Here is a 22,387-nt window from a genome sequence, read left to right as displayed (position 1 = left end):
AAAAGAAACAGCATGCTTGGCCATCTTATTTGACAATCCGAATGGATCACTATGTTGATAGAGGGAAAGGTAGAAGGAAAGCCAGGAAATGGACAACCAAGGATAGAATATCTAGATGCAGTTACGAAGAAGAGACCTTATCAAAGTATAAAACAACTCTCCCAAGAGAGAGAGAAGTTTTAAAGTTTCCATGTTGCCCACCAACCTATGGTTGAGGTGAGAAAGAAGATGTGTATTATGTGATTAGACCAAGGTCTTGCATTCCCTTAGCATAGGAATACTCATGATGAAAAGGTGAAGGGAGTAATGCTTGGGTACTAACCCTTTAAAAACTCTATAGAGCAGCACTACCAGTCAAACGAATGCAACACATGTCTTTCTGGAACGGTCCAGTTATTGGAGATTTGCCTCTTACTTCATACGGAAGCTCGTACACTCTTGTGCTTCTTAATGACGCCTATGTATACAACCTCTTTCCAATGGAATAACCACTAAACTGAAAAATCGTATAGACTTCTTCTGTCCTTAATTACTTTTCTCCAATTAACCATGAAATGGTAAGAATTTTAGAGACAATATTTGCCATTGGTCGTACAAGAATTATAAAGGTCTTAAACAATTAAAGTATACTTGACTTCACTCTGGAGGTTCTCAGGATTTTACGGGTGTTTATTTAGGCATTACAACCGCTCCCCAACTACTAAGACTAGAGTCTCCATTATCGATACCCGTAATTAATGTGCCAGAGAAGTTTTCTTCTCCGCCAGTACTTTTATTTCAATTCGATGTGTGTAGAAGCCAACAAAAACGATACGAAATTGATTCCCTACTCATCACCATTTAATAGCCTCTTTCATACACACACACACACACACACACACACAACAGCAAATGTAACATTTTCTGGTCTTGATTTTTTTTCAGTATTCTTTTTCTTTCAGCCAGTCGTGAAAAAAAAATGTCTTTTAATTAAAAGAAATGTTAAGAATCAATTAAATTCCAGCACTAAAAGAAGATTGCCGTCATCTTGGGACTGCATTAAATTAACTTTCTTCTTCTGTGCAGAGAAAGATTGAAAGCGCCTTTTTCTTTTCATGGCAATAAAAATAAAATAGTATATAATTCGATTTTACACCAACGAGTGTATCTTTCTCTCTCTCCTTTTAACACACAACTTAGGTCTATTCTTTGATTAAGTTTGAAAATTAAAAAAGCAAACAAAGTAACTATTAATCACAATAATAATAATAATATAAGTAATGATTACATGTATGTATCTGTCAGTTTCTGCTTGATAATTACACGTTAATTGCTATGAAACTGCAACACATCAATGGAGATAAAATAATTGTGAGGAAATTAAGCTGAACATACAATATTATATACTGAGTTTTATAAAGCTTAATCATCACTCTGCTATGGCATAATTTGCTCGGAAATGTTTTATTAGTATTAGTATTGTTATAGAAATAATTTATTAGACACAGATATGAACACAAAGTTTATTTCAGCTTATTAAGTTGCAAGACTTTGGGTAAGTCACTAACAAAGTGAGAAAGTAACTGGATATTGAGAATGGGTTTGCTCGCAACCTGATAGGACATATTAACACCCCTAATAGTAAATCTTTCGTTACTTTTTTCGTATTTTAAAGTAGTAATTTTTAAAGTTTTAGATAAATATATTCCTGTCTCAGTCATTGTGTATTTTCTATTTTTAGCTGTGTCAAGTGACAAATTTTTGCTACTTACGAGACGAGAGGAGAACTAACGTTTCCTCGTCTAGTCTCATTAATGTTGTAGAAGTCTCGTTTCGAAGAATTCTTTCTCGTTGCGTCTCGGAAAAGTTTTTTCTAGTTTCATCTTGAAGTTTTTCTAATTTCTTTATGTAAATTTATGTGAAAATTTATGCCTTGATTTTTTTTTTAAATTTCATCTAGAAGTTTCTTTTTTGTAAATTTACCGTCTGTGAAAATTTATGCCTTTTAATGATTTATGATTTAAAAAAAAACATAATCTAGAAGTTATCAGAATTCTTCCGCGTCATGACGAGGTGTCACCGATTGTTGTAATGTAACAACACATATAAACTAAATTTATTGTTGGAATATATTGGTAATGACTTGCGTACCTTTAAATGTTGACAAATGCTCTTCAATATATTCGCACAATCGATTTATCTATTTCTAGGTTTTATACTATGAATCATGAAACACTAAAGAGCTCTTCCGTGGCTAAGTGGTTAGCGTACGGGCCTTTGGCGTGGGAGACCCGGTTTCGATTCCCGGCGGGAGCTCATGTGGTTCGGATTCCACGTTAATCAGTAGGCCCAAGTCTCATATAGCCTCGCTGGTGAACGGGACGTTAAACCCAAACTCAACTCAACTCATGTCACACTAAAACACTTCCCGCTATAAATGTTTTTAGAGTTGAAACCTCATCTGCTACTTTCTTAAATATGTAAATAATACTCTAGATATACTGTACTTTAAAGTGTTGCTAATATAAAATGCTCAAAGTAATACTATTGAAATAAAGAGGAGAGAGACATAAGCACATAGGCCTACATCTCGTCCGGATTTAGTTTTTTTTTAATCTTATTTCTTTATTTTCATATATATTTTTTTAGTTCTCATATACGTATTACTAGTTGAGGATGTAATAGCTCACAGTTGCTTAAAAAAAAAAAAAAAGTAACATGAATCGGTTATGTTAGTACGTTCTTGACATATATTATTCTCTCAGTCTAACGAGATAATCTAATTAAATACCTCTACATAAAAATACTGTGAAGAGGCTATATGCATAATGGAAACGCAAACAATTTTAGCTTCTCACATGATAAAGTTGCAGGTCATAATGATACCTTTTATTTATTTATTTAAATATAGTAATTAATTTAAAAGTGATGGAAGACGAAATAAAATACGCATGACGGTGCTAGAAAGAAATTCCATGAGTGTGATCATAAAAGTCTTGGTAGAAGATCGTGCAAAAATTACTTTTCGTCTATCATTTATTTACTCTTTCGTGCTATTTAATTTCAATGTGTCCAGAACACTTCTGTTACGAATTTTGGATCAGTAATTTCAATATCGTGTTCTACGTACATTTCCGCTGAACATTTGACTGACAAAGACAAGAGTGGCATTCACGCGATATTTTGTAGGTTGAGTTTTAAGAACGATCACGAGTGAATATACGTGGCTAGTATGGATTAACAGGAACAACTTAATATGGACCATAAACACACTTCACTATACGAGGTATATCAAAAGTTGGGAGCCATAGGCAAACTCCGAGGAGTAAAAATAGGAAAAATTGGGAAAAGACGAAAGTTGTTAAAAATAGGTGATTTACAATGTAAAATGGTGAGTTCTTTTTCAATTCACCACACTGGTAAGAGGCCATTTAAGTTCCACAGTGGTCATTATCATAGGTATTTTGCCATTATGGCAGGTCACTTGCTGCAACCGAGAAGCTTCTATGCTCCACGGTCTTTCGTTAACCTCTTCATCTTCAGAGGTAGATTTCTCGGTTTTGATATCGTTCATCAATTGTAGTCTCCTTCGTCCCTCCCTCTCTTTCCTGCCACCATACTCTCTAGCATGTCCCCCATGATACAGCTCTTTCTTACCCAATGTCCCAAACAGTTTCTCTTCCTCTCCTTAATATTATCTAAAATTGTTCTTTTCTCTTCCCTATCATTTCTAACACCCTCTTATTCATTTTCTGATCGACCCAACTAACTCTTTCCATTCTTCTCCACATCCACATTTCGAAAGCTTCCAGCCGTTTTTCATCTTTTTGCGTAATGTCCATAAGAAGCCTTATTTTACATTTTAAAAAAGCACAGGCAGGCTGTGGGCATTGAGCAGGCTGTTTCCCTGGTCCCTCACCATACCAATAATATAGCATTATTCGGAAACTGATACAAGGTGCTCTAGATTCCCTCAAATAACAATGTTCACGTTTCCCGTGTCATTTTTGCATACCCTTACGTTCCATTCGAACAGGCTGCTCAACTGAAAACGTTCCTTTCCTCTCTTTACTGTTTTTCGTATTTTCTACTCACAACGAAATTGCCCCATGGCCCCGAACTTCCCGATACATATCGGGTCTATGAAGTGTCTTGGATAGAAACTATACAAATGAACAATATAAATGAATTGAAATCCGTAGGATTTACACCTCGTGATTATGCCCTGTAAGCTAAAAAGACAAGATTAATGAAAGTGAATAATAATAATAATAATAATAATAATAATAATAATAATAATAATATATATATATATATATATATCTATATATATATATATATATATGGGATAAGAATGAGAGAGGAAAAGGAGAGGAGAGGAGAAAACTCACGGTCATAATATCCACCACAAACTCACATGGTATGGGGCTCAGTGTTGTCACTATTAGAAGAAGTCACATATCAATAGTTAAACTGCGGAGCAATTACAGCTTATGGGACAAGGAAGCAGAAATCCAACCTCAAGCCTATTCCTTTGGCAACATTACAAAAATCCATGATTTGGATCTGCTATCTCTTCATTAGATACTTTCATCATATTCGATGTAGAGGTCTTTATTCATCACACATCGTTGTATAAAAATAATTAAGTAGAAACTTTAAGCTAACCCGTTATGATTATTTATTTCATATGTTGTCAACGCAATGCCAATTAAAAATACCATTAAATATCATTAAAGAACCAATCATTTTGCAGCATGTACAGAAATTAAGAACAAATGAACTGATGAACGAGTCATAAAAGAAACTTATAAAACTAGAACCGGAACTGTTTGAATCTAAAAACAACTGTGAAATTGAACGAACAGAATCGTGTGTTATAAAAATTGTAATAAAACCCAATCTGTTACTTAACAGTGTATTTTCTTAAAAAAATAAATAAATGAATAATCTATTCCAGCAGAATAAAAATTATCAATTTCATCCGATTAGCAACGAATAACATACCTTTTAGCACCATAAAAATAGTTTTACTCATTTTTTTCGAAAACTACGCATAAGAATTTACTCTTAGGAGGCCCCATCACAGCGAAATTAAAATACTGCTAATTTTATAATTGTGTGATATCTTCAAATAGATAAAAGACAATCGAAATGTGGAACAAGAACGCCCCAGGCAATATTATTTTGCATGAGGTACCGTTATCACGACTTACTTGTCTGCTTTCGATTTCCAGCCAGTTTGAAAATCGGTATTTATTTTCGCGTTTCTAAATGTGTGCAAACGAAAAGCTACTAGGTGACTCATGATAACAGTACCTCATGCAAAATAATATTGTCTAGGGCGCTCTTGTTCCACATTTCGATTATCTTTTATCTATTTGAAGATATCACATAATTACTGTAAAATTAGCGGTATTTTAATTTCGCAGTGGTTAGGCCTCTTAAGCATTTCGTTTTGCTAATAATTTTGTAGAACTTTAAATTAAATAAAGAAAGAAAACAGACATTAAATGCAACAAATTGCTGACAGATTTAATCTAAATTAGCTTTCCAAATCGATTCGCAAACAGCAAATAGTTGATTGATTACATGATTTTATGTATAACGTAATTCTCTTTTACGGTCTCAGCTTTAGGTTATAACAAAATATTACACAAACTAGCTAAAACGGTTTAAACTTCATTAACATGCATGGTAAAACTGACCACAAAGCCTCACGCTGGCTGGCTATCTACGCCACTTTTGAACTCAATGTACTGATGAATATTCAACAAGCAGAGCTCGTTCAGTTTGTTGTCGATCGCACAGCATTTCTATCTTTAACGTCAGTCGTGTAATGCTATTTGCATCTTCTATGACACGATCTCGGATTTCGTCAGTCAGGAAGTCTAAATTTTCAACTGAAAACTTCATATCGTTTTATCTCATTTGGATTCCGTAGTGAATAATAATAACGGTCACAATATTTCACTAAACCCGATAGTTTAAGTCAATAGTAAAACGTTTTCATCTGTACAAAATTCGTGCACCTGTAGTAATTTTATCATGCCAAGCTCTAGGGGAGGGGGAGTGAATGAGGAGAACATGATCTTCATTACCATTATCACTTCAATAGGAGAGCAGCAAGGTTTATTCTATATGCTGTTATTTGTTAAAATAAAAACCGAACCAGATATGTAGTTCCATGTTTGAAATGTGCAAATAGATCTAACCACATTTACAACTGAACTTGTTAGATAATTCCTTTTCACTATAGAGCAGTGCTGTCCAAATGGCGGCCCACCAAAACATTTTCTGCGGCCCACAAAGCTCTCACGGTTTACGATTATTATTGATACTATTTTCATTTATATTTATTCTTTCTTTTAAAGTTTGCACTCTTCTTTCGAAATAAGGCATCCATTTAGCGATTCTGCACAACAAAAAGGAGCGAGAATCCACTGCAACACCTTTCCCTAAATCTTGGAGTTTGGTCGGAAAAGTGTGTAAGTGTTTGATAGTATTTATTTGTGTGAAAGTGCATTTTCCACTACGAAAATTGTGAAGAATCGCTTCAGAAGCTGCCTTGGAGATTCTTCTCTTTTACATCTCCTGCGGCTCACAACAACAGAAATGAATGTACATATCCCAGCTCTTGTAAACGTTGCTAGTCACCCTCATTTGTCACATTGAATAGGTATATAATATTTCAAATACATTTTTTATATTTTCTTTCCTAGCGTACTATTATTATTATTATTATTATTATTATTATTATTATTATTATTATTATTATTATTATTATTATTATTTAGCTGCGGCTCTCCACTTTACTAGTAACGACTGTTATGGCCCTCAGGCTCATTATAATTGGACATCACTGCTACAGAGTAAAATGCCATTGTAACGAACGCCAGGCTAGTATATAACGAAGTGTTCCGAATTGTGAAAATATTTTAGGCTCCTTCCATTTTCGAATTCAGTTCTTTGCCTTACTTACCATTGATCCATTTGCTCTGTAAAATTCCTTTCAGTTCGATATGTAACTCAATGTCTTTGGAACCAACCGGTAACAAATAATGCCGGAAGTACAGGCGGAAATACGTCATGCTTGACCTATCCAGTTACTCTTTGTGCTACCATCATCAAAATGTGGCTTGATAGTTTACCCAGGATCTCCCAAATGGGAACTTGGAGAAATTTTGGAGATAAATACAGTTGGAGCATGATAGTATCATCCAGTGCTGAAGTGCTTTACTTTAATCTTCATAGTCACATAAGCATAAGATAGCTAATTGTTTCCATTAACAAATTTTACTATGAACGGGCCAACATAATATGAGTGTAATAACTTAGATTATATTTGATATTTGAACAAGTGGATTACTCAAAAATCTATAGTAATATTTACATATCATATGATTCTTGACTATAACCCTTTCGGACATCACTCAGAAATCCGTTCTGTGGTTATTTATCACCTGTTTTCTTATCAAGTTATCAAGATATTGAAGATTCGAATAATAATAATAATAATAATAACAATAATAATAATAATAATAATAATAATAATAATAATAATAATAATAATAATAATAATAATAATAATAATAATAATAATAATAATAATTCGGCTTGTACATACGGCCATCCGTAAAATAATCTCTATGAGTTATTGAGCGGTGTTTATGTGCTGCTGTTACGCACTGTGCAGGTATCTTGAGGCTTGATTCAAATTTGTTTCAAACCAGACGCATCGTCTGTAATTTGAGGAACACAAACATTGCGTCTTCATTTTCTTTTTCCCAAGAAACTCGTGCAAATTAATGCAGGTGAGTGATTAGCATTAGTACTTGGTAATTGAAGGGTTCGCGCAGTGGCGTATCCTTTGCCGCAGCTTAATAGGATAACATGTTTACAATGCTACGTCATTTCTAGATATGTATTGTTGCCCACGAGACTAGACGAGAAATACGGTTTTCCAGTCTCGTCTCGATTCTCCGAACACCTTATCTCATCTTGTCTCAAAATTTTATTATGCCGTTTCGAAAATTTCTGTACAAAATTTATGCTGATTTTAATCTAGGACTGTGTCACGAGAAATCCACGAAGGGTTGATATAACAACATTTATTACTGAAATATCTTTAAACGTTAAATGTTCACTATTGTGCTCGTACCATCACTCTATCAATTATAGTTTTTACTATGAGGTTTTACTGTAACACTAAAACTGAGTTTGAGATGTAAAACTTGGGCGAACTAGTATTGAGCACGAAACTCGAGAAATTTTACGTCTTGTCTCGAATTTTACACAGTTTTATACAGTGTGAGTTTGAGTTTGTGTGTGGTGGGGGGTTATTGTAACATCCTCCCTAGATGTGCCCTGGATGCTCTAAACCCTTTTTTCTTCTATCTCCTAAATATCATATCAGAATGAACGTTAGATTTTCAAGAAACACGCTGACGAAGCATTTAACATTTGAACTCGGCATTGAAACTTGAACGTACAAATATAAAGTAACTCCACCACCACAATCTACAATCAATACAAGCTTACAATCACATTTTTTTTTTTTTTTTTTTAATGGCCAGAGCGCATACGTTTGGTTTGTCGAATTTCGGATCGACTGCGCTGCAATGGTTTGGTCCTACTTTAAATTGCAGGTCTCGTCTTGTATAGCTTTGTTGCTGATGTACTGTTCTGTAACATTGCATTTCAACTGTTTTATTTTGGAGATAATATCAAAAAAGGGATCAAACATGGGAAACTTAAAATATTGCAACTTAAATTTTATATTCTTGCCTTTACATTTTTGAAAACATACTGGAGAACTCAATTTTGTGTTGGGGGCCGCGGTGGCTCAGTGGTAGAGCGTTCACCTCTGGTGCTTGGGGTTCCGGGTTCGATCACAGCTCTCGCCAAGTGAACTTTGTGGTGGACAAACACCGGGTGTGTGGGTTTTCTTGGGGTTCTCCCGTTTCCTCCCACTTTCTTCATTCCACCATTTCATTCATTACTCATCATCACCGTCTCCTTTAGCCTAACCGGCATAACCGTGGGACGTAAAATTCAAAGATTTCATTTCATTTTTCAATTTTGTGTTGACGGATGCAATAGATTTTACGGCTGCTTACAGACTGAAATGCTTTCCAGTCGACCACCAAAACTGCTTCTTCATCTGAAGGATTGAGCCATAATCTTGAATGTTCTCGCAGAACTTAGCGGTCAACTTGCCTATTTAGGATTGAGACATATTGCATCTCCTCAACGCTTTTTCGTGATTCGTAGCGTTGGTACGTATAGGATAGTTGCTTGCCGTGCTGTAGCGATATATTTGAATGATTTTTTTTTTTTTTTAATCTGCTACATACTCTGGTGCCTTCTGTCTTGAACTGAGACACAGAGGACATTGTGAAATCAAGAGGGGCAATTATATTTCGAGAAATTTCCGTAATGGATTATAGTTTAATTTTCTTTACCGGCGGTAAATGCGGTAAAAGAGAAATCGCCACTGGTCCCGAGTTCGAGGTCGGTCATGTTAACTGGCGTTTTTCCAGAGCTATTCTCACTACTACCAAGCGTGTGCCAGAAAGATACTTTAACATGTAAATCTGGCTGCTTTTCTTCCAAGTGTTTCTTTCCTTTGCATTGTTGCACATAAAGTGGCCTTTCGGCTCCACTTGAAACCTTGTTAATGAAAATGAAAATATCCCGTTCGTTTACTTTAGCTTTACATTTACGCAGCTATACCTTATAGTACAGCAAATGCTAAGATCTCATCGAAAATCTAACCTTGAACCATGGACATCAACTGCGATTATGCTAACAATTCCACTACTAGAGATAAACTTTTAATATCGACATTGCTCTTAAAAATTGCACGAAATAACTTTCCCTTCACTTATCTTAATTGAGACACAAGTATTTATAGCTTTACTTTCAAATAAATGCACTCACGATTAACCTAAATTGTTGTATTTATAGAGGTATGCTTTGTATGTTGCTATGTGACTTACTATATCATTGAAGAAAAATATACTTTTGTCACACGCAATGCAGGTAACGAGAAGAAAAAAAATAAATTCTAGTATGCTATGCTAGTTGGAAAACTGGACACTCCATCCATCACTCTCCTTTGGGCAAACCACTACCTATTCAAATATTGATAAGTATCAAAATAACAGAAACACCCATATACATCAACCAATGAGAAATATTATACTATTAAACAAGAGTCCAAAAATATCAATTTTGTAAAGTTTTCTATTCAAATAAAGCAGAGAAATTAAATCCAAAATGTCTAAATACGTTATTGTCATAATGCTTTATTTTCTTAATAATCCAATATTTGTAAAAAAAAAAAAAAAAAAAAAAAATTCTTCAGCCGTGGTCTCTTAAATATGTGTGGTGTTTGAAGTTACAGTTGAAGATGTGAAATTCCTACTGGGTGGGATGAAGTATCAATTAATAAATTAATTGTTATATCCGACTTCCTATATTTTAGGAGTCACTTGCAAAATATAACTTAGTTATTTTAATCCTTATAGCTTACATATATTTTAATATATGTACACACATATACATATACAAACTTCATAGATTCCGCAGCTAAACATAAAATATTCTGGGGCTATGGTGGCTCAGTGGGAGAACGCTCATCTCTGTTGCGTAATGTTTGGTTCGACTGGCGAAGGTCCCACAAGTGTGTTTTGTGGTGGGCAAACATTGTGTACGTGGATTTCCTCGGAGTTCTTCCGTTTCCTCCCACTTTCGTCATTTCACAATTACCCCCATCTTATCATGACTGTCTCCCTTACCCTCTGTGCATGATCGTAGGAAATTTATTATATACAGGGTGGCCCGAAAGTAGGTACATTCCCCTTGTAATGATCAAATATAACATTCTAGTTTATGGATTTATTTGTTTCGACTGTTACGGGCTTAAGTTATAAGTAGAAAAAACGTTAAAAACAAATAATAAAGAAACTAGGCCTACCAGTTTGATAACAATAAGAAATGATATAAAATACTGGACGGGACTGTGTACCTACTTTTGGGCCACCCTGTATATATTCTATTAAGAATACATCTCAAATCATGAAAAAAAAAGTCGTAACGTCATATAATGACCTCTTGGGTAACGTCATCATCACATATCATCTGCAGTTTATTCCCTAAAATTCTGTGGTTCGATGACTGCATTGTTAATTGTAAAAATTCTAGGAAAATTACAATTTTATGGCTACGTCATTAAAGCTGATTTATTGTCAGTGGCGTATTTAGGGGGGTGCCTTCCGGGCTTAAGCACCCCCCCCCCCGAAATCTTACTTAGTATAGTAAAGTAAATGAAATATCTTGCAGAATTTTCACATTTCCACGCAAAGCCCCCCCCCGAAAGTTAGCAAAGCCTCTCCCGAAACAAAATCGTAAATACGCCACTGTTTATTGTAATGACAAAGATAGCAAATGGACACAAACTGTTATAATCAATAGTTGATGTATTCTATATCCTACCTAGAATTATTATTAATAATAATAATAATAATAATAATAATAATAATAATAATAATAATAATAATAATAATAATGATAATAATAGAATTGTTTCATTTTAAAGATCCTTTGTGGCTTTTTTTTTTTAATTTTCAATTTTTGAAAATTACCTTTCTGATGTCCGATGCTACTCACATGAGTTCATCCTAATTTGTAGGAAAAATATGTCAAAGTGTATCACTTTATTTTACATGTAATTCACGTTCTAATTGCCACGCATTAATCATTACACATCGATCACAGACCAAACTTGACGAACCACGACTTTTCGAACCCACTGTATCTATATACTATGTTATCAGTGCAAAACTCATAGCGACAAATATCAAAAACTTACTGACTTTTTAAAATTCAATTTTAACAAAAAGGAAGAATTAAAGAATCGAGTATTCTGAGACATGGATTTAGTCCAGTATTTATCTCGGCAGTTCCTTCAAACTTTGTCCCGATCTGTTCTGAGAAAAACATGATTCGGAAAAAACAATTAGATTCTCTTTCCTTCTTCCCTATCTTTGCTAAATTATGAGGGAAAAAAAACTTAATTTAAGTTTCAGTCTTGGCGTATACCCGACTGTTTTTCTACGTTCTGCGGTAAGAAGTAATAAGATAACCGAGTGGTTAAATCCGAAGTTAGAAAACATGGATGGGCTTTAGAAAATGAACAAGAAAGGCGAATGTGCAAAGCAAATAGAAGTAAAAAGATCAGGCATCAACTTTCCCTTTAGCTGAGAAGTTTTTAGGATCTGGAACAAACAAAAAAAAAAAAAAATCTCAAGTGATGGGCATTTAAGGAAAAGCGGTGTGAAAAAATCGGGGGGAAGCAAAAAAGAATGTCTCTTTGGAGTTCACAACGAACGATGATCTGGCGTTCGTTGACTCAAATCTAATTTCCAAGCATGGCACGCGGTTCACGTTTCCCTTTCCTTCTACAGGTGACCCTTTCTTCCTGACTCTAAACCAGGTACGGCTGGTTATATACCGTATTCCATGCGTCGCCAAACACTAAGTTCCTTCCGCAAGGCTGGTTCTCCGTCTCGCTGACAGATGAAAGTTGAAAATACTTATGTTATAAATGGTTTTACGGTAAAACCAGAAAATATCACTAACTTTTCCTTTCTTTCCATATGACTATGGACACAACAAATATAGCAGCGTCACATCGTGTACAACACGTAAAGAAGTTTGGTTTGGTTAAATTTTTACGAAGCCTAAGATTAAATACCCTACAGCATTTAGCCTCAAATTAAATGAATCATACTTTAAGCGAGTAAATTAATATTTGAAAATATTTAAGTCTTTATTTGTCATTTTACCTAGTAAGGTGTTTTATACGAACAGATTAGGAATTTGCATCCTGAGCATCATACTAGCCCGTTAATCTCAACAGCACTGTGGGCAGTCTATCAAGCAAGGATGATATCCATAATTATTCACATAGGGATACATAAGGAATCGATTTTTGATTGTCCATATTTTGAGATCAACTGGATGCATCACCTCCATAAACGAACTCGATTTCTATGGTTCAAAATTAGAGCTCCATCAAGTAATTGTTGGACTTTTGTGTCTCCTAAATGGACACATGGAAAGACAAAGTAAATATATAAAAGTAATCACTTGGCGTAGCAGCACTTTTTGTAGGCCTGAGCCGCTAGCGACCTTCATCCAGTCTAACGACGAAAACATGATCAATGCCCCGCGTCACCCTGTCTCTAACAGGTGTATCAGGGACTTTCTAGACCCAGTGGCCGTCACGTCTTTCATTCACATGACTCCTCAGTTTACCTCACGACGCTGGGTGGACGCCGAAAACTGGGAAGCATCGGTCAGGAATCGAACCCAGGACAAAGTGAACGTGAGTCCAACGCTCTAACCAATAGACTACGGTGTCCATAAATATACAGGGTTTCGGTTCCCGGTGGGGTCACTCGGTCGAAAAAGTGTAACAGCTTTTTCAGGCCAGCCGCCCTGAATGAGGTTTTCCTCATTCACACCAGGCAAATGCCGGGGTGGTACCTAACTTATAGGTCCCAGGCCGCTTCCTTCCCTTCCCAATCCTTTCTTCCTTCCCTTTCCCCGGATTGTGTGCTCGCCGAGGGACGTCATCCCTCAAATCGTGAAGGGCTAAAGGCCTTAGATGCCGACAGCCTATAAATCTAAAATCCTAAATCCTAAATATACAGGGTGGCCCAAAAGTAGGTATACACCCCTGCATTGATCAAGTATAAAATTATAGTTTATGGGTTTATTTGCTTCGGCTCTTCCGAGCTTAAGATTTAAGTAAACACACATTAAGAACGAATAATAAAGAAACTAAGTCTATCTGATGGATAACAATAAGAAATGATATAAAATGTAGTATGGTACTGTATACCTACTTTCGGGCCACCCTGTATAAAAGAAACATTAGTAAACCAAACTCCTTAAAATTCACTGGTTCAATCTAAAACATCTATGCATCCGAGACACTATGGATGTCTTGCAAACAGACGGACAATTTCAAATCAAGATTTTGGCACAGAAAAACCTTCGTCTATGGTTTTGAACATTTTATTTTTAATTGAGAAATGTAACAATGTGTATGAAGTCTTACGATAAGCATGTATTTCTTTCTCTTAGCATCTTACTACTATGTTTCTATAGTTCTCCCAACGCTAAAAACGGATACATTATATTACGTACGCGAACCATTCGAAAACACGAAAGTACGGTACCTATTAAACGTACTAACTATAATTCAAATTATATTGCTTACTTAAACGAATCATTTCTAGCGAAAGTTATATATTGGAATTTTCTCTGTTGTGTTTATTTCTTGCCAGGATAGGTCAAGTAGCATGGTACACAATAGAAGTTGTATTTTGACTGACTTTTCTGGACGTTTCAATTAATATCTTGTGTACTTTAATGTGGCATAATATGAAATTGGAATTGGTATACATTGCAAATAATTTTATAGCTACTCGCTCAACTTTTATTCGTACATTGATACTTCTCTGTAAGATGTTAGCCTGTTATCCTTGTGAGCGCATAATCCATGGAAATGAGTTTGGAAAAGACTGGATCATTTCCAGTGTGTCATGACAGTTAAGTAAGTCAAATATATACATTCTTTAAAATAATCGAATCCGTTCTGCCAGTGGATACCAATATTTGACAATCCTATAAATTAAATATTTAGTTTAACGTCCAGTGGTTATGTTGTTTAGGCGAAAGGAAATGGATAACTGGTGCTGAAAACACTATGTATATTTAGTAGAATTAGAAAGTTTGAGGAAATTGAAGAATTCCAAAAAATAAACAGATATGATGTTGTTTTCCATGTAGCATAATCTTGGGTCGAATTAGACTCCCTTTGCAACGCTGGTGAGGATTCTACCATTTGAGTCTCTCTCCTTAATATTCACACAGGGATTTAATATTATCATTGTCAATTCCAAACACTTTTGCGTACAGGCACTTCCGACGAAGAAAGTATTGTCTATTCACAACTGAATGCTACGGAAGCAGTATATTTCGAAATCCGCTTCAAAATTAATCTAATTTAATCTAAAATTAAAAAAAAAAAAAGTAAGATACATACAAAATCCTTATCAGTTCAAAACAAATAAGGTTCGAGATAATGTGCTGACTTCCATTTGATAATAAATCGTTCAGTTTCTATGACGTCACACTCAGATAACTACTTACCTAAAAAGTACACACAATTAAAGTCTTAACTGCAATTCACCATTACATGGTTCAATATACATATTTTTAATATAGTAGTAATACGTGCATATACCTTTCTGGATATAAAGACTGAATTTTAAACATGGTTTAATTTTAAACTATTGATAATTTCCATCACAATCGCAGTTGTAAATACCTAAACAGAGAAAGAAAGAAATGAAAAAAAAAGTTTTATCTGTCTTTTGTTTTCAGTGTATGTGACGTCTAAAATACGCATCCTTCTACCTTACAACATGAGCGTGAGAGAGTATTGACACCGTTTTTTTTTTTTTTTTCTTTCTTTTAAATTTGGATCACACACGTATTTATATCACTTACTGAAATCCAATGCCAATTTTATCTCACTAAAAGAGTCCGTGATTTTTACTTCCAGACTTCCCAACCGTTTCATACTTAACGGAACTGTGAAGTGTCCCCATCGGATGATTCAATTAAAACCTGATACGAACGTAGCACAAATGTTAACGTATTTATTAAGTACAGTCTTAACAATTACCAAAAAAAAAAATCTGTTGTCCAGACTAACAACTAAACGTGTTTTGGTCACAGAGCGGAAAATTTTCATCAAATAGAAAAAAAAAAGAGGAGGGGTGTTGAGCATTTCACATTTAATGATATGGCTTTTAGATTTACGGAGACGGATGATGAATGTAACAAAATGGATATTAAATAATCTGCAGAAATATATTATTAGGTCAAGTGAAAGGGAAAAAATCCACGAACACAATGTTACTCATCACAAGCTTCTATAATATGAGATCTAACGTACAAATCTTGATGGCAGAGGTGAGCGCTCTATTACTAACGTAAGCCACTATGGCCACCTACAAGTGCATCAAAACAATACAAGCACCTATAAAAATAAGATTTAAATGGAAGAATCTATAAAAAATAAGATAATGTGAGTAATTTCGACGTTCAAAGTAGAGCGCTTGTGATGAAAATCTCAATCCCGATAATTAAAATTGAACAAAGGAAGTCTGCCTCGTACAATACCGCCATAATAAACTCTTAATACGCATTCTTAGCGAAAACAGAATATATTACATTAAAATAAATATAGAAAGAAATTAGTTACTCACCGACTTCCTGTCTGGTGTCTTGTGCTCCGTCCTTTGATTTCTCTTCTGAGATTCCGCTTTAGACTTCGACAAAATAGCATCACCTGATTTGTTAGACACTTCACTATCACTATAATCAGCCTCGCCTTCAGTCATCGGCTGTGAATCGGTCGTGGCTTCTTCCGAATGAGTAACAGACTTATACGCACCACTGATATTTACTTCCACAACTTCCGACAAATTATCACCCAGGGGAGGGAAACCATTATCACCGGGACAATATAATTGGTTTTGAAAAGCAAGCGCTGGCATTTTGGTTGTTCCTTCACCGAGTTTCCGTTCCTCAGATCTATTTCTCTCTTTAAATCCCGATTCACTGCTCGAGGAACTGTAGTTGGATTCCGTCAGGGAGTCCTTGCTTCGGTTCATACTTTTCTTCTCGGGAGTCGAAAGTTTACCTTTCGATTTGCCTTCCGCATTACTGCTGCTAGACCGAGCACGATCGCGAAATCTTTTAAACATCTTGTTTGGAGCTATCCCTTCAGAGCTACTCACGGAATCTTCTGATTTCTTCCGTGTATTCGAAGACTTTTTCTCATTCTTGGAAGGAAAATGGAGTTGTTGAGCAAACTTGTAAGGTGGGCTCTTATCATCACCATGAAGTAAATCCAACGACTCTGACAACTGTTTTACCTTTGGACCTAATTTGACACGCGGTCTCTTGTCTTGAGCAGATTTTGGTCCATTTTCCTCGTCTTTCTCGACACTACATTGCTGTGGAGAAACACTCTTTACGACCCGACCGCTTGGTGACTGTTCAGACAATAACTGACTATCTATTCTGTCACCGTTTGATAACGAACTTCTATCCTTTTTTATCTCAACGTTGCCAACTTTATCATAGCATTCTTTATTACCATTTACAGTGACCGTATGAGATCGCACAGGTTCATTTATACCATTCTTCATTGGTACTGAACCGTTGGCTGTAGCTTTGCCTGGAATGTCAGATTTTTCTATATCGCTATGTTGTTCTCGTTCGTTTTTGGCCCTCATTTGGGATAATTCAGTGACAAGTTCCTCCACAGCCCACGACTTCCTTTTATCAAACAAGATAGGATTAATTTCGTTTCTAAAAACAGTCGATTGACTGTGAACGATTTGAGGACTCTTTCGGGCAGCTGATCTATCGATATTACTTTGATCTTTCAGCTGACAAGGAGCTAGGTCAGAGTTTGATCGAGGCCTAAAAGTGATATTTTCAAACTGAATATCGGATTTATGATTTAGCTGGTTATCCACTTGGACGTAACCATTTTTCTCGTCAGAGGTGTTATTATCACCTATCTTTAGCATAAGAATACCATGCTCATCTCTTTTGTACCTATGCCCAAAACTCCTTTTACCATCTTTCGATTTTCTCACTTCCTCGACGTAAGTAGCCGGAACATAGAATGGTCTTCTCTCACCTGTTCTAATTACTTGCCACCAATCGCTGTTAGTCTTTTTGATTAAAAATAATCTTTCCCCCTCTTTGACCCAAACTCTTCTTCCTTCCTTGGTGGTATAGTCAAAGTCATACAAAACTTTAACATGGATTTCTGGAATGTCCATTATGTTTCAAAGCTGATAAAAGATAATTTCCGCCTACGTCCACCTTTTGATATTAAACAAAAATAACACTAGTAAATTTCTTCATTTTCATTCCAGATTTTTGTGAAACGCACGCACACGTACAAGTGATCTGAAAGAAAGGAAAATACACATATAAGTGATCTATCAACAGTACAAAAAAGAAGTTTTCAATTAATTATATAGTCATAAGTTTGCATTACTTATTAAGTGATTTTTATTCAGTTTTTTTCCCAGAACTAGATACATACATTTGAACTGTAGTTCAATGGAGTCTTGTCGGACTCAAAATATTTCTACACTAGTCTAAATTATAAATTCTAATTTCTAAAATTTCTAAAATAAAAATGATCGAAAATGACCAATATTAGTGTCGAATCCATAGTTTTCGGGGTTGCTGTGACAAACAGTGAGGCTTTCGATGCCGTTTTATTTCAACCCAGCGAAGTGGCTGATCAACGCTAGTTTCTACTAAAACTTGAAGTGGTAGAAATCTACAACCACTTTCAGTTTCAACGTCAACTGAGAAAACATCACAGCATACAAACCAAACTCTTTCGCGTGGTGTATACATGACAGTATTACTGTACTTGTTTTTATAACTATCAAACTGTAGATCTAAGTCTTATAGTTTCTGTGCTGAGAAGGACGTTAACACCAGACAAACGTTTGTTAGTGCGATGTTTCTTACAATGTTTTTTATGATACATTTAATTGTATTGTTAAAAATAAGACAATTCCCTGCGATCACCATACATGCACGTAATCAACAAATTAACGGCGAATAACCCTATTCTTAAGCTCGTTTTATTATTATTATTATTAGTATTTTCAGTTAATAAATACGTATCTTTGTCGTCAAACACAACTGATTGATATTGTTTACGCGAATATATCGCATTGTTTTTTAACTCTGCACTAATGAAATAAAAAATATTAAAAAAGCGTGTCTTACATGCAATTATGGTTTTTATATAACTAGTAAATGCCACAGAAACTAAACTAATCCTATTAAATGGACGTTAACATATAGTTTGCGAACAAGCAAAACCAAATGTTTTCCTTGACCGTCAAGACCTAGGGTGGTGAAGGGAAGAAAGACCAGGTCAATCTTCCTGCTCTACCTGGTAACACTGGCAATTGGTTAACCCTTTGTTACCATTTGACATATTGATAGACCACTAACGCTCTTTCCACAGTCTTACTACTGATAAGAAAAGTTGGTCAAGCTTGTAATTGTACTCTAGATAAGGTAGGTGTGCGCAATTTCGCCATGTTTGCAATTCTGCTAGGTACCTGTATTTCCGAACACATTGGCATAAGTCGGTAGATGGGGCTAGTGTATAGGTAGATAGCGCATGGTGAATATGTTTTGTCCCATTTAGATATGTAGGAGATATGAGCGAAAGACAGGCAGTCAGCGTGTGTGATAGACATAATGCTGTTAGGAGATCGAGAGCAACGAAGTGCGGTCCATTGTTCCAGAAGAAAGGTTCGAAGCTTTGTGGTAAGTATTGCATTGTGAAGACGAATGCTTTATGGCTACAATGACATGTGTAACGCTGTGTGTTGTACATTGGGAGTCAAATTGTATTCCCATTTGTGTAGTCTTTGGAAGTGCTTGCAATTTCGTCATGCAGAACAAATGGTGACGAAATTGGAACCTATGCTAATGTGCATGACGTAATGTAGCAACGGCAGTGATATTTCCTTTCCTTCGATTTTGATATATTAACTTTCCTTCGATTTAGTTGCAGATAATGGCAGACAGACGGAATAAGGGAAGTACTGCAAGTGGTCATTGATGGATTTAAAGAACGCTGTGTTCAGCGTTATCCAGCATCAGCTATTTGTTGACGCTGCAAGTAAACAATTCAACATATCACATTGAACATTAGGTGCCTATGTACACCGAAAGAGAAACATATATTCCCTGGTAGAAAACATGTGTCCAATATAGCTGAGGAAGAGGTCTTAGTCCAGAGAATTGTGCGGCTAGCGGAGGTAGGATTTCCTCTCACATCTCGACTATTGAAAAAAGAAAAAAAATGTGTGTACAAGTTTTGTAAATAAAACAAAGTACCACATCCTTTCAACCAGGAGGGGTGATCGGGGCGATTGCACCCCCCCTTCCCAGAAGAGGAAACTTTCTTATTTTATGTATAAATAAAATCCATCCCAGAGTTTGGAGCTCTTAAAAGTAGCTCTAAGTAGCAGTATTACAACTCACCGCCCCCACCCCAGAAGTCCGTCCTGCATCCGTCTCTGTTTTCAACAAGATACAAGGTGCAGCAAGTCGAACATGACTTTGTGGATTCTTGTTACGGCACCCTGAAGTGGCGAAAAGAAAAGCTCAGCATTTAAATGAAGCCAGGAGCCAGAAGTACAATAGGTAAGTATTTACTAATGATTATGTATTATGTTTATCATAATATTCATGGGGTGAAAATATGTACTCCAGTATTTGTTTTGTCGAGCGGTTTGACTTGTCACCTTTGTTTACAGTAGAGGTGACAAAATTGTGAACAGGGTGTATGCAATTTCGCCAGTTGCACACTCTTTTTCTTTTGTGTTTGGCAGTACCATACTATTAGCGTACGGATGTTATTTTTATCTCACAGATAACTTAAGCCGTATACTATCCATTTCCAGTACGGACGTACTCGCCATATCTATCAGGAATTTGCAACTGTCGTTCAAATCTTAACGTGGCGAAATTGCGCACACCTACCTTATTTACAATGTAATAGAGTGGGCATATCATTACCCACGGTGATCTTGATTCGGAGATCTTGGATTCGAATTACACCCCAAGGTCACATTAACCATGGCCTTCCAAAGGTTTTGCTTCAGTTCTACCACATGAACGTTGTGATGGTACTTTTTTTTTTAACATACCCTGGCCGACTTCATTCCACTCCTTTCCCCAGTGTTGTTGAGTATCAATTATTTCAACGTAAACTAGCAAACGCATGCAATATATAGAAGATTAACAAATATAGTCTACTTCCAAAGCTCGATAGTGTGTGGCTGCAAGCTTAAAAAAAAAAAAAGTTATGAGAGAAGGTGGCAAAAGAGTAGATATAGCCGTGACCTATCCTCTGATGGTACTCCTTTGTTTTTTGTTTTCCTGAAGTTAGGAACTCATCATCTACATCAATATTATACCGTTAGTTGGCGTATCACTTGCCGCCAAGTTGAGAAACTTCATTACGCAACGGCCCTCAGCTAATTTCATCATGATGTCGAGTTTCAGGGGTTGAAAGAGCACTGAGTGCCTGCTGTGCCTTTGTCTTTACCTTCCTTTCTTATTTTTTTCTTCATTAATTTCTATGCTGAAGTCAACCCAAGCCTTAATGGTTCGATTTTACTGATTTCCTCTTCCAGCCAAGTAAAAATGTAGGATTTGCCTACGAGATAACAGTTGAGGTAGTTTCATCTCGAAAAGATGTGAATATAATGTCTCTTCTCGTGGGCAATACTAGTTAAATATCCCTTGTTTTGTCAACATGCGTTTGCATTTTAAAATGTTCTAGCTGAATCTGCGCTCTCTACACAGCGCATCATTCACATACGAACATTAATCCCCTTGTCATTCCTCATAACATCTGTATATGTCTCTTTACAGACACAAATGAAAGACGTCTTGATAAAAATCGGCAACAGGAACCGTAAAGGGGAGATTTTTCGATTATTTTTTCAATATCCCGCACCGTTAGCAAAATTGAGCCTACTTCCGGTTCGAGTTTCTAATTAACGTCTGATTAGTGTTTTATTTCTTCTTGCATGCAGTATGTAATAAGCAAGTACATTACACACACAATTAATTATAATGTCAGTGATATATGGTGTTCATTGGGCAAAACACTCCAAACAATATTCACCTTAACCTGGAGAAATAGTTATTCTTCGTTTTTCATTATCATTTTGTGGGGGTGCGGTGGCTCAGTGGTAGAGCGTTCACCTCCGGTGCTTCAGGTCTCTGATTCGATCTCAGCTCGCACTGTGTGGACTTTGTGGTGGACAAACACTGTGCTCGTGGGTTTTCTCGAGGTTCTCCTGTTTTCTCCCAATTTCTCCCCTCCACCATTTCACTCATCTCTCACAAGACCGTCTTCTTTAGCCTAACCGGCATAATCGTGGGACGAAAAAATTAAATATTTCATTTCATTTCATAATAATTTGGCCATGGAAAACTCCTGAAAGATATACATCCCATGTATACAACAGTGTCGTGTTGGAATGTATAACGCATAGGATATTATGCTTTACTTTTTTTTTTTTAATGTCAACACTTCCAGTGTACCCCTAAAATGTAATGAAGAAATAACGATCACATTTTTAAAATATTCAATTAGAACTGGACAATCTACACAAAATTTGGAATCACCCAGGTAAAACAGCACGTTTCTTGCACTCGTAGTTTTCGAGATCTCATTGCCGAT

General features: G+C 35.9%; 1 protein-coding gene across 2 annotated transcripts in view; it reads right to left on the bottom strand.

The window, feature by feature from the left end:
* LOC145671163 (WW domain-containing protein tag-325-like) overlaps positions 1 to 22,387 on the bottom strand; it is a 561,143-nt gene that overhangs the window by 526,732 nt on the left and 12,024 nt on the right. For both annotated transcript variants that reach the window (XM_081739998.1, XM_081740000.1), the window contains exon 2: positions 16,332 to 18,054. In XM_081739998.1, the coding sequence (XP_081596124.1) occupies positions 16,332 to 17,924 (1,593 nt within the window). In that variant the 5' untranslated portion in view covers positions 17,925 to 18,054. The remainder of the gene's footprint in view (positions 1 to 16,331; positions 18,055 to 22,387) is intronic.

This window comes from Thermobia domestica, chromosome 15 (genome assembly GCF_964235325.1).
Source record: "Thermobia domestica chromosome 15, izTheDome1.hap1.1, whole genome shotgun sequence".
Taxonomy (NCBI): domain Eukaryota; kingdom Metazoa; phylum Arthropoda; class Insecta; order Zygentoma; family Lepismatidae; genus Thermobia; species Thermobia domestica.
Note: the sequence above shows the minus strand (reverse complement) of the source record. Positions and strands in the feature narration are given on the sequence as shown.